The sequence below is a fragment of the Echinops telfairi genome, unplaced genomic scaffold, assembly GCF_000313985.2.
Source record: "Echinops telfairi isolate 266 unplaced genomic scaffold, ASM31398v2 ScPeMD7_7427;HRSCAF=8465, whole genome shotgun sequence".
In the NCBI taxonomy this organism is placed as follows: Eukaryota; Metazoa; Chordata; class Mammalia; order Afrosoricida; family Tenrecidae; genus Echinops; species Echinops telfairi.
In genome coordinates this window covers 14,957,891-14,971,785 of record NW_022111327.1, presented here as the reverse complement: position 1 = coordinate 14,971,785, position 13,895 = coordinate 14,957,891, and the positions used below count along the sequence as shown (strand labels likewise).

Genomic DNA, 13,895 nt, shown 5'->3' with positions numbered 1-13,895 from the left:
GGTGGGCCGTTAGTCTTTTGGACTAACTGCTTCCTTGCGTCTTTAGATTTCTTCAGTCTTCCTTGCTCCAAGCAGGAAGAAACCAATAGTTGCTTCTTAGATGGCTGCTCACAAGCTTTTAAGATCCCAGACAGTACTAATCAGCCTTATCTCCATGAACTGTGCTTTGCCTCTTGGTGATGTTCCCTGAGACGATGGCCCTTATTCTTCAAACTAGTAGTTCAGTCCTGTTTCTGTGTGCCTCATTTTATTTGTGAATATGTACGCAACATTTACAACTCTATATGTAGAAATATGATGCATAACCATACGTACATGTGTACACAGGTATGCTCCAAGAGGATATCTATGAATCTACTAAAAACTAGTGTTATTACTGTCATTGCAAGAGCGCATACGTGTTCCACTGTAACTGTAGTTACCGTTTATTCTTGCCTGCCTCCCCTGCCGCACTTTGCTTTGGCCTCCCATATTATACATGGATTGACTTTCCCTTCATCATAATTAACACTGGTGCAGTAAGTTAAATGCCGATTTGCTAGCCAAAAAAGACAACTGTTCAAATGCACCAGCTGCTCCATGGAAGAAAGATGAGGCTGCCTGCTCCTGTAAAGATCGTCAGTCTCAGAAACTGCAAGGAGCAGTTCTTTTCTGTCACTAGGGTCGGAATAGACTCAATAGCAATGGATTGACTGGGCCAGAACTATCTAGGGACGACTCCTCCCTCTTCTTTTTGCTCTGCCCTAACTCATCTAAGGAGTCCTGGTAGCTTAGTGGGTTACGTGTTAGGGTCTGAACCAAAAGATTAGCAGTTCAAAGCCACCAGCTGCTCTGTGGCAGGAAGATGAGACTGTCTACTCCTGTAAAGAGTTAGTCTCGGAAACCCACAGAGACAGTCCTACCGTGTCCTACAGAGCTGGCAGCAGTTTGAGGGCAGCAGTGAGTTTGGTTTTCGTTTTGTTGTGCTTGACTCACCTCACATCAAACCCACTGCTATCGAGTCAATTCCAACTAATCATAAGCCTATATAGGATTTCTGAGACTATATCATCATGGGAGCAGACAGCCTCATCTTTCTCCTGTGGAACAGTTGGTGTATTTGAACCACCAATCTTGTGGTTAGCAGCCCAATGCCTACCCTGCAGCACCATCAGGGCTCCATTCTCTTCTCTTTGGTGACCCACCCTCCAAGAATGTTTCTTGACTTTTTATAAAAATGGACTCACAGCAGAAAAGTGGGTGAAGGGAGACATCGGACAGGGCAAGATATGACAAAATAACAATTTATAAACTATCAAGGGCTCATGAGGGAGGGGGGAGCGGGGAGGGAGGGGAAAAATGAGGACCTAATGTCGGGGGTTTAAGGGGAGAGGAAATGTTTTGAGAATGATGTACAAATGCGCTTTACACAATTGATGTGTGTACGGATTGCGATAACAGTTGTATGAGCCCCTAATAAAATGTTTAAAAAAATAAAGGTGATGGAAAGATTTGGAAAAAAAATAACTAGGAAAAAAAAGGACTCACATAACATTTGCCCCTTTGTGATTGACTAACCTTCCTCACATACTGTCTTCCAGGGCTCCTGGGTGAATTTAACTGAAATCACTTTTTTTTGGTCTCTTATAAAGGAAAAGACCAAAGTTGTGGAGCCCCTGGACTATGAGAATGTTGTCATTCAGAGGAAGACCCAGATTTTCAGTGACCCTCTCCGAGACCTGCTTATGTTTCCAATGGAAGATATCTCGGTGAGTTAACCAGCACTTCTTTAAAGACCGGAGCTGCCTTTTCCAGATCAGTTCTCACAGCCAAAGTATTCCATCTTCTCTAGATCTCCGTGATAAGTCGACAGCGTAGAACAGTGCAGTCCACAGTTCCTGAAGATGCTGAGAAAAGAGCGCAGAGTTTGTTTGTTAAAGAGGTAAGTGGTTCAACGTTCACAAATTAGTAATAGTACATTTGAATACTTTCCTTTTTGTGTCAATGGAAAATGCTCACTCGCTGCCCTCGAGTCCATCCAACGCATAGTGATCTTATAGGATAGCGAGGAATAGGCCCCGAGGGATTCTGAAACTTAACCCTTTACAGGAGTAGAAAATTCTTGTCTTTTTTCCCTTGGAGCAGTGGTGGTTTCGAACTGCTGACCTTGGAGTTTGCAGCCCAACACATAACCACTACGCCACCAGGGCTGACAGACAGAAAATTAAGTCCCTAGAATTTAACTGAATATGTAACTTAATCTTCATAAAGTAATGCATGATATTAGCCATTTTCTCTTGGATTTGAATACTCCCTGGACTTAAAGTAAGTTTTTGAAAGGGTGCATCTGAATTGGGGTTTATTGCAGCCAATTGGTTTAGAGAACGTAGTTATACCCTAAAGGAAGACCCCCATACCCCTGTTCTTTGTCCACTTATTACCAAACCCTGTGAAAGTAAGTGTATGTGTACTTTTCATATATTTAAAATTAAAGATTCATATTTTCTTTCAGTGTATTAAAACCTACAGCACAGATTGGCATGTGGTAAACTACAAGTATGAAGACTTCTCCGGGGACTTTCGAATGTTGCCATGGTAAGATTAGCATTCTGGGAAATAATTAAATAATTCTGTAAGAGAATGATAGTAAGCCTCTTATCTTTTTAAAATCTTTAGTGAAACCTATCCGTCAGAATTTTATAATAAAATAAAACCTCAAATAACTAGCATGTTTGGTAAATGGCTTCTTTTCATTAATTTAATATGTTCTTACATTTCACATTACAAGTCTTCAAAATGGTTAAGTTCATATTTTGGATTTAGTTCATCTGATTTGACCATGTAATGATCTACCTTTAATTCTGGATAATATAGTGATCATTTTTCAGTGGTGTTGATTAAAAAGTAAGAAAGTATTTGGCTCAGTTTGACCCCAGGATGTTGCTTGGGAAAACATCTTTTTATTAAAAAATTTGTTTAAATTTTGGTAAGTATTATTAAAGCTTTGAATGGCCCCAAACAGACTCAGTCTTGGCCAGTTCAGTGAAACCAGAAGAGACTTTAATTTATAAAATGTGGCTGTAACATAATAACTAGAACAAGAAATATTATGGGTTGAAACCCTGGATTGGGAAGGCGTGTGATGAGTCCTTTCCATGAATTTTATGTGGCAGATTGAATTATTGCCAAGATGGTGGAGAGTAACATCCATTCAAAGCCTCAGTGTCGGTGGACATCTTTAAGCTGGGCACTGTTCTTTCCAACTGCGCTGATCAAGAATGTTGTTATCAAGCAACAGACGCTGCCCCTGTTTTCTTTCTTTTTTTAAAAATCGTTTTATTGGGGGCTCATACAACTCTTATCACAATCCATACATATATCAATTGTGTTAAGCACATTTTTACATTCATTGCCCTCATCATTCTCAAACTATTTCCTCTCCACGTAAGGCCCTGGCATTAGGTCCTCATTTTTCCCCGCCTTCCCCGCTTGCCCTTCCCTTATGAGCCCTTGATAATTTATAAATTATTATTTTGTCATATCTTGCCCTGTCCAACATCTCCCTTCACCCACTTTTCGGTTGTCTGTCCCCCAGGGAGGAGGTCACATATAGATCCTTGTAATCGGTTCCTTCTTTCCAACCCACTCTCCCTCTAGCCTCCCAGTATCGCCACTCACACCACTGGTCCTGTACGGATCATCTGCCCTGGATTCCCTGTGTTTCCAGTTCCTATGTGTACCAGTGTACATCCTCTGGTCTAGCCAGACTTGCAAGGTAGAATTCGGATCATGATAGTGGGGGTGGGGAGGAAGCAGTTAGGAACTAGAGGAAAGTTTTTCATCGTTGCTACCTCGCTCCCTGACTGGCTCGTCTCCTCCCTGAGATCCCTCTGCAAGGGGATCTCCAGTGGCCAACAAGTGGGCTTTGGGTCTCCACTCCACACTCCCCCCATCATTCACTATGGTAAGATTTTCTGTTCTGCTGATGCCTTATACCTGATCCCTTCGACACCTGGTGGTTGCATAGGGTGGTGTGCTTCTTCCATGTGGACTTTGTTGCTTCTGAGCTTCATGGCCGCTTGTTTACCTTAAAGCCTTTAAGACCCCAGATGCTATACCTTTTGATAGCCGGGCACCATCAGCTATCTTCGCCACATTTGCCTACGCACCCATTTGTCTTCAGTGATCCCTTCGACACCTCGTGATCACACAGGCTGGTATGTTCTTCCTTGTGGCTTCCCCTGTTTTCTGAGAGAGCGATTAAGTTGATCCTTAATTTTTCAGATTCCAGTCATTGTTCGAGTATAGCACATTTTATTAGTGTTTCTTCTAGTTTTGCTTCATTGACCATAACTGAATTGGAAAGAACCTGTTAAAAGCCCCGGTGTATATACAACAAAAATTGCCTTGTCAACACTTTTTGTGCGTACAATTCAGTGAGGTTAATTATATTCATTATGTTGTTTAACTGTCACCTTTACCAATTTCTAAATATTCCACCACACTTAACAGAAACTTGATGTCCATTAAACAATGATTCCCTCTTTTTCCCTTCCTACTACTACTTCTGGTGACTACTATTAAACTTTGGTCTCTATACATTCATCTATCCTAGAGACTTCATATAAGTGGGACAATCAAATATACATCTTTTTGTGGCCAAGTTATTTAACCTTGGCATGATATTTTCAATCTATGCTCTACCAAGTATCAGAACCTCATTTTTTCCCCTGGATGTATAAAGAAAGCACCCTTGTATATAAGTACCATCCTATGTTTACCCACCAAAAAAATGGTTTTAGACATTCTGATAAGAGCATGTTTTACTGTTGTCACTTCCTCTTAAGCTTTGAATGCAGAAAACCAAACCTGCTAACTGGTAGACCTGGTACAATAACTGCCAAGCTGGTCCTCAAAGTGCTCCGACAGTGAACTGGTCTGCCAGTCGTTTTTCAGGATCTATATTTGCAGCTCTAGCACATTGGGTTCCTAGTGAACCACTCTTTTCAGAGGCATTGAACTATGGCAAATGCTTCCTGCTTCCAAGTATGGTCTGTCCACCTAGAGGTAGAGAGCTAGTTAGACTTATAAGTGGTTTTCGTGGCAGCTTCAAGGGCTCTTTTCCCCCCTCTTCTTCATAAAAAGCCTGCCATTTTAATTCGTTGTTGTCTCACCCGTGTTGCTCCTGTCATTGCTTCTTCATTTTGTTGACAGATGTGATAGGCTTTAAAGTGTCACGTTCTATCGCTTTTCATTCATTCAGCAGGCTATGCTTTAAGCCTAGAGGGACACCTTTTTTCAAGTGCATCTCTTTAAGTTGGAGCGGTCACTCAGCCGGGTTACACCTTTCTTGTCTCTCTTTTCTTGTGAGTACTACCGCTAACCCCACAGGGCCGCACATGTGAAAGGTTTGAGAAAGAGTGCTGGAGAGAACATGACATCCGGGTAGCTTTGGGTAGTTTTCTAAGCACTTCCTGAGGAGAAAGCAGACCTCAAAAAAAGATGAGCAATCCAAAGTCATAGAATGGACAAGAGGAAGAGTCAGAATTGTGCTATGTGCTTTTCCAAAAGGACATCGTTTTAGTGCAGTTTTACGTTTACAGAGAAATTGCTCAGAAAGTACAAGGCTCCCTTGTAATGTACATTTAACCTCCTCCTTGGGGGACAGACAACAGAAAACTGGTGAAGGGAGATGTCGGGCAGTGTAAGAAATGACAAAATAATAATAATTTATAAATCATCAAGGGTTCGTGGGGTGGGGGAGGGAGGGGGAAAATGAGGAGCTGATGCCAGGGGCTTAAGTAGAAAGCAAATATTTTGAGAATGATGAGGGCAACAAATGTACAACTGTACTCGACACAATGGATGGATGTATGGATTGTGATAAGAGTTGTACAAGCCCCCAATTAAATGATTTGAAAAAAAAATTAAAAAAAGAAAGTACAAGGCTCCCATCCTCCCCCCTCCCTCATGCACACAGGCTCCTCTAATATTAACATCTTACATTCCAGTGGTACATTTTGTTATCATTGTTGATAACTTTAATATTTACTAAGTCCATAGCCGAGATTTGGCATTACTGTGTTTTGTTACACGGATGTATGGGTTTAGACAAATGCGTAAGGTCATGTGTCCACAATTAAAGTATCATCCAGACTAGTTTCACTTACGAAAACATGCTTTGTGCTTTACCTACTTATCTCATCCTCCCTCTCCTGGACCCTTGGCATCTCGGGCCTGTTTACTGTCTATCTCTCTGTCTTTGGCTTCTCCAGAAGGTTGTGTAGTCCTTCAAACCTCTTTTTTAAGCCCAACTTCCTTGACGAAGCAATATGCATTTATGGTTCCTCCATGGCGTTTTGTCTTTTCATCGCTCGTTTCTCCATGTCGTAGGCTGAAATGTCACAGTGTGGCTGGGCCATCCTTTGTGTGTCCGTTCCCGTACTGAAGGACCCTTAGGTGCTCACATTGCTTTTTGACCCGAGGAAAGATAATCTTCTGCCATCCAGAAAGGCTGACTAGGCATTGCGTATTGGGGTGTACTTACAAGGTGCTACCCCCCACAAACAAAACAAAAAATGGAATTTCCCCCCCAGAGCTATGCATTTAATTTTTATTTTAATTTTACAAAGCAACCATATCATCTTCGAAGTACACTTAATACATTTGTCAAATCTGCAATTCCATTCTTGGAAACATTTTTCAAACTCATCTGTTTGGATGGCTGACAGCACCTCCCTCCTTTTTGTTTGTTTGTTTGTTTGTTTTCCTTCACCTCTTCTAAATTGTCAGATCTCTGTCCTTTCACATCCCTCTTCATTTGTGGAAACTAAAACAAGTCACACTGAGTGAGGTCGGTTGAGTCAGGTGCTTGAGGCAAGAGAGACATCCTGGGTTTTTTTTTGCCCCAAACTGGCACACTGAGATAGCTGTGTGAGCAGGTGCATTGTTGTGCTGGTAAAACCAGTCTGCCATCTGCCACAAATCAGGCCTTTTTTTGTCGCACACTGTTGTGCATTCTTTTCAGAACCTCTAAATAGCTTGATTAACAGTCTGACCTGGTGAAATGAACTCCAAATGAACTCCAAGTCAACATTTTTGTCTGTTCGGGAATTGACTGACATCTAGAATGAAGTTGGTGATCAATCGACATTTCCCCTTTTTTGAAATGAGAAAACCACTTGTACACTTGAGTTTTTGTCCTTGTAACCTGTGTTCAACATCACAACAGTTTCTGCGGCATTCTTCCAAGCAGGAAACAAAGTTTCACGGCTACACACTCTCTGAAATTGGCCATCACAAAAAACAAGAACTTTTCCAGGTGATGCCACTAGGTACACTAACTCAAGCAAGTTGCTCAATGTCATGAAAGATCTGCCCAGTGTAGCACGCGTTTTTCTGTTTGTTTGGTTTTTTTTTGGGGGGGTTGGGGAGTACCTCCTTGTATGTTCATTGCTTGGCTGCTGGCAGCACATGTAGGAGTCCTTATAAAATCAAAACAGATGATCTGCTCCGTAAACCTTCACTTCATTCACAATTTAACATTTTAAAAAACTACAATAAAAAAGTGAAGAGTAAGTTAATCTGAGGGGAGAATACCTATTTGGAAAGGAGCAAATTATCGCTCCTCCTTCTTATTTCTTGTGAGTGAAAGTCTCAAGTGCACCCCTCCGCCAGTGGCATTTATTTATTTATTTTTAAGTGCGCTCATCTTGCCTGGCTTGGTCTGCTGTCCTGTTCAGTGTCTTAAGACAATTCTCTTGCATTTTCAGCAAATCTCTGAGACCAGAAAAGATTCCCAATCATGTGTTTGAGATTGATGAAGACTGTGAGAAAGATGAGGTAAGGCGAGGGGAACAACAGCCTTTGTTTCTTCAAGGTTATGTCTACCGAGAGAGATTTTGGAAGGGGAAGAACTTGACAAAAGAGATGACTGCTTGTTGTTTTTAATAACTTTCCAAATGACTGGTGGCCAGCTTTAAAACCAAATGCTACAATTAATTTCCTCCCTCCAACTCTTGGATTTCCGAGAGGGATTTTAAGAAACATGGAGTGGGAAAGACTGTGATTCGGATAAAAACTTGCACGGCCCCCACCTGTGGGATGTGTTTATAGAGCTGTTTTTCCTGCTTTGGGCATGTGGTGTGATTCATCTGGATTCTCCTGTCTGATTGATCTCTCTTGGGACAGATGGCCCTGATTCCTGTGACATTTCGCAGTGCACTGTAATGGTTGGCAGAAGAGAGTTCTCAGAAGAGAATCCATGTGATTTGATAAATATTGAGCACCTATTATGTGCACAGCATCGAGCCCTTCATTGTCTTTGGGGTTTAATCATGTGTTTCTATAGTGAGGAAGGGCTTTGTGCTGTCATTAGGAAATTGGGCAGAGCCTAGGACTGTGTGCCCCGTGTGTTTGCCTGACTAGGTCCTTTGCTGGCTACTGGCTTACGGATGATTTTGGCTCTGTTTCAGGACTCATCATCTTTATGTTCTCAGAAGGGCGGCGTGATCAAACAAGGCTGGCTGCATAAAGCCAATGTCAACAGTACCATCACGGTTACCATGAAGGTAAGAAGCAGTTTTAAGGATATCGTCCGAGACAGCCGCCCTAGAAGCAATATTGCTTTTTCAAATGAGTCCTAGCCAGAAAAAGAAAGGCAAACAAAAATCTTCCCCTAATAAGAGGATTCTTGCACATATGGACCTTAAAACAAAATCTGAGGCCTCGGGATGAATTCAGACATGCAGCTGTTGAGAGATGTCTAAGACTTAGTCTCTGAGTCGGTCACGTGATAAGAAAGAGGCAGTCTGTTGAAAAGTGCTCAGGGAACAGAAAGGGACATCAAAGGTTCCTGTGATCGGAAATAAGTGTAGGGAGTCATTGAAAGGCTAGGCTAATCCTTTTAGTTAGTGAATCGCAAGAGCGTGCTTAGTACATGCTCGTCACATACATGGAGTCACAGGTGGGTATCCTGAGCTCTAATAGCCTTGAGCTGAGATACGAAATGTACCAGAGTAACAACAGATCCAAACAGTGCATTTAGTACTCTCGGAATAACCTAGCTCGAATGTTTTGTAGTTTGGCCAGAAGATTAGGATTGTGGGAGACAAAGGAAGATAGAAAGGGATTAAATTGTTCAGGGCCTTGAATAATTTGGACACAAGGTTGGCTTTTGTTTAGGCCATAAAGAGCCATTAAAACCTCAAAGGGAAAAACCAGAAAGCTCCTTGGATGACGCTGAGCCGAAAAATCAATTATTCTCTGATATGGGATAAAATGGTTCTCTCAGATATTCACTATAAGCTCATGTGCTTCTTTGAGAATGACTCATAATTCCATTAAGCATGGAAGGTCATTCTCTCGTGCACATGGTACGCCAGCAGAAGCCATGGGTTTCTACTGAGGAAAGACTCAAAGTTATCTTACTGTTTCGTTTGCTGGTCTCCTTCCAGTGGCCATTTTCTCATTTTCATTGCAAGCCCTGCAGAGAATGGCTTGAAGTTGTGGAATGCTTTGCTGTTGGACGTTTCCAGCTGCTAAGCATGACCATATGGTGATAATAAGAGAAATCATGTATTGAGAATTTAACATGGACCAGGCATGGTATTTTTGTTTGTTTATAATCTATTTGTTTATGTTTTAACAATTTCATTGACATTAAATTCACATTATACATCTAAAACAGTTCGATCCCATTCCTAACAGTTGTGCACCCATCATTACAATCAATTCCAGGACATTTCTTCTTCCTTGTACTCGTTGTTGTTAGCTCCCCATTTCCTGCCTGCCTCCCCTACATGTCCCTTTGAAGCTCTTGATTCTGTTTTTGTCCCTGTAGGTTTATCTACTTGGGGTTTCATATACAGAAAATTGTACAAAATTGAGACAGATTGCATACAAGTGGCACAACAATGCTATAATGAAGCAAAGGAAACCCTCGGGCAAAAACAAAGCAGAATGTGATGAAAACTGGGGCAGTTATACATTGGGTCAAGAGGGAGATCCAGCAGGCATGGCAGTTTCTTTTTATAGATAATTTTATTGGGGACTCTTACAGCTCTTATAGCAATCCATACATCACTTATTTCAAGTATATTTGTACATATGTTGTCATCATTTTCTGAACAGTTACTTTCTATTTTTTCCCTTGGTATAAGCTCCTCTTTTTTCGCTTCTTCCCCCACTCTCCCACCCTGGTAAACCCTTGATAAATTATAAATTGTTATTTTTTATGTCCTGGATTCCATGTGTCAAGAGCTCTGATCTGCACCAGCGTACATTCATTCTCTGGTCTAGCCAGATTGGTTCGGTAGAACTGGGGTCATGATAGTGGACTGGGGGGAGGATTAAAATGCTAGAGGAATGCGGTATGTTTCGTCAGTGCTATACTGCACCCTGGCTGGCTTGTGCCTTCCTGCCAGGGGATGTCTGTGAGGGGGTGTCAGGCATGGCATTTTCAGTCCCTCCATATGTATGGGTGAGATGGACAGCAACTAAGGAAGACTGCAGAAGAATTGGTGTCTTTGAAAGATGGTGTGTTCAAAGAATACTGAATGTGTGTGGACTGGCTCCCAGAAGAAGGAACAAATAAATCTACCTTAGAAGAAGGTATAGCCAGAACTAACTGTTATATCGAAATGGGGAGGGTGGGGGGTTCTCAGCTCACAGAGTTTTGGTCATAATATCAGCAGGGACCAGGCCTTGGAGAAGGTTAAGGCCTTCATGCTTGGGAAGTGGGGGGCAGTGAGGATGGTGCTGGCTCGGGCAGTATTTCATTCTGCTGCACATGAGTTCGCTCTCAGCTGGCACCACCACCACCACCACCATCAGGCACTGTACAATGTGTTTCATATTGAGTATTTCATTTAATCCTCCTGGAAGTGATAGGAGAGAGATACTGTTATCATTCTGAGTCGATACACGTAGAAACTGAGACACGAGGCAGGTCAGTAACGATCCCAAAGTCACCCAGCTCCCCAGGTTCCAGAGGAGGGATTTGTACATAGGCAGGCTGACGCCAGCGCCTGGCTCTTAGCCAATCCAGGCTAGTTGCCCACCAGTTGTGTGCGACTTAGGCCTTTTCGTGATGTATCTCCTTATAATGTTACCGCCCTTTCAGAGTCACCAGGTCCAGACAGTCACGTGTGAGGCTTATAGGTCAGTGCAGATGGTCAGAAAATGCTTCCATAGTTTTGGATGCCATTCCCTTCCCCTAACTCTGAAAAATATTCAAATGTTTTATCCAGCAGATAGAATTTACAGAAGAAACTTAAATGGATAAAATAAGACATTTTAGGGTACTGCTATCTTGACAAGCCCCCCATGGTATTTTACGTAGTGAGTTTCTCTGATGCCTTTAAATAATCATTTGCATTACATGCAATTTTTTCATAATATATTATCATATGTGGGATATAATATACTATATAGTATAAATCAAAATCCACTTACCTGTAGAAATTAAAGGCTTTCTTTTTTTTCCCTTTAAAAATTTTTTATTTTCTTAAAGACGTTCAATTTCCTTTCATAATTTGTGAAATACAGATGGATGGATATGGTAGTTAGAATAATGCCCCCCTCCCTCCCCACCAAAAGAAGAAAAGAAGAAGATTGCATCTTTTAATCACCAGAACCTGTGCATGTTATTTTACATGACAAAGGAGGATTAAGATTGCTAAGCAACAGATGAAGGAGACCTGATTGCACAATGCATAAGTGCTCAGTAGCTCATTTAAAAGTCAGAGGTTCAAGCCCATAAGCTGCTTCATCAAACCCATCAGCTGCTCCATAGGAGACAGACGTGGTGATCTGCTCCCCTAAAGGTACAACCCAGGAAATCCTGTGGGCAGTCCTACTCTGTCCTCTTGGGCCATTATGAGTCAGAACTGACAGCACAAAACACCAATGATCAACAGACTAATCCTCCATTTTCCAGATCAGCCCAGTGTAATGATAAGGTGAAATGATATAAGTGAAAGAGGGAGGCATAAGAGAGTGTCTGAGAATAAAGATGTGATGATGGAGGAATATTTGGAGGGATGCTACAGTACTGACTTGGAAGGTGCCATGAGCCAAGGAATGCAGGGGACCTTCCAAAAGTCAGAAGCCAAGCGCACAGCCTTCGAGTCACTGCCAACTCATAGCACTCTATAGGGGGGCAGAACTGCCCCTGTGAGTTTCAGAGATTTAACTCTGTACGGGAGTAGAAAACCCTGTCAGTCTTTTGCAGAGTAGCCGGTGGTTTTGAACTGTTGACCTTGTGCTTAGTAAGCCAAGGTGTAAACCACTACACTACTACGTCTCCTGCAGGTAACCTCGCAAGCTAGAAAAGGCAAGGAAGAGTTTCAACGCCTAGAGCCTCCAGGAGGAAACATGGTCCTGGGAACATTGTGTGTTTTTGTTTAGTGAGACTCATATTTAGTGACTTAAGACAATTTGTATTGTTTTAAGTCACTAAGTATCTTAGCTCTCTAGTGCTGTTGTGACGGTGATACCATAAATGGGTCAGGTGGCCTTAACAAACAGAAATTTATTCTTCCGAAATCAGGGTGCTGGCTCTAGAGTAGTGGTTCTCAACCTCCCTAGTGCCGCGACCCTTTAGTATAGTTCCTCATGTGGTGGTGACCCCCTCATCCATAAAATTATTTTCATTGCTGCTTCATAACTGTCATGTTGCTACTGTTGTGAATTGGACAACCCCTGTGAAAGGGTTGTTTGACCCCCAAAGGGGTCATGACCCACAGGTTGAGAACCGCTGCTCTAGGCTCTGTGGAAGTGCCATGGTTTCCTTGCAGCAATTGGAGGCCCAGCAGCCTGTGGAGATGCCCCTGAATCTTGGCATCAATCTCTCCCAGATCCAGGAGTATCACAGTGCAGGGACCCCGAGTCCAAAGACCATACTCAGCTCCGCGCTCTCCTTTCTTGGTGGTGGTAGGTCTCTCTCTGCTTACCTTTCTTTTTATTTTTTTTGTAAGATAAAGATACTGCAGGTCACGCCCTTGGGAAACTCTCCTTAGCATTGGAGCAAGGCTCAGATGGGATTAAGGGTGTCGAATCCTATCTGTAATCCTTTTATTGGTTTATCACATCATGGGGGAGGCGATTATCACTTAACTGCCAAATCATATAACTTCCAGAAGTGGAGTACATCCTTTGGACTGTGAGATCCCTGTATACCGAGCCTCTGTCAGGGCAGAAAGCTGGGACAATGGAGCTATGGCACAGGAGTGGCAGCAGCAGACCCAGAGCAAGTGAAGCTGATTGCCTTGTGGCAGAAGGCTAGTTTATAGAGTGGGGTCCCTTCAGGCACTTCAGCAGGGAAATGAGGTTTACTGATCCGTGGAACGAGAGCCGAGTGCTTTCAGCCTAAGACTTACAGTAGAGTGGAGTGCCCTGTGAGCATTGCTAGGCAGTGCTAAAAGAATATTATAACATTGTCTGAATAGGTCCAGAGAGAAGGCCTGTCTACAGGCATGACTGAGAAGAGAGTGTCCTGATGCAAGGAACTGTATCCTCAACATTTCTGATCCTGAATTGTAACCTGTTCACTTCCCCGATAAAATCCCACCATCATTGTGAGTGTGTCCTGTGAGTTCTGTGAGGCTGTTGCGGCGAGTTAACAAATCCAGCAAGAAAGAGAGTGCTGTGGCAGGGGTGGCTGACGTCAGAATTAGTAAAGAAGGGTGCCTGGTAGAGGCATGTCTGCCCTCTGTCTCATAGGTCTTGGACTTATTTTGGGTTTGATTTTCTTTCCTCGGGATGAATCAGAGGAGGCCAGATGACAAGCTCCCCACACCCTTCTTCCAACTTGTCTCCAGCTAATTGTTACTTTGCTGACGCTGAGCTAGGCTATTGGCCTCTTTTTGGGCCCAACTGCTCTAAGTTTGGCCATTAAGTAATTTTTTCTGTCAGCT

The 13,895-nt window shown here is 42.6% G+C and overlaps 1 protein-coding gene across 1 annotated transcript in view; it reads left to right on the top strand.

The window, feature by feature from the left end:
* The first annotated feature begins 315 nt into the window (after positions 1 to 315).
* The window catches only part of DOCK11 (dedicator of cytokinesis 11), a 171,006-nt gene continuing 157,426 nt past the window's right edge, over positions 316 to 13,895 (top strand). Inside the window, exons 1-6 of the mRNA XM_045298560.1 lie at positions 316 to 327; positions 1,632 to 1,748; positions 1,832 to 1,921; positions 2,492 to 2,574; positions 7,752 to 7,821; positions 8,454 to 8,549. Of these exons, the coding sequence (XP_045154495.1) occupies positions 316 to 327; positions 1,632 to 1,748; positions 1,832 to 1,921; positions 2,492 to 2,574; positions 7,752 to 7,821; positions 8,454 to 8,549 (468 nt within the window). The remainder of the gene's footprint in view (positions 328 to 1,631; positions 1,749 to 1,831; positions 1,922 to 2,491; positions 2,575 to 7,751; positions 7,822 to 8,453; positions 8,550 to 13,895) is intronic.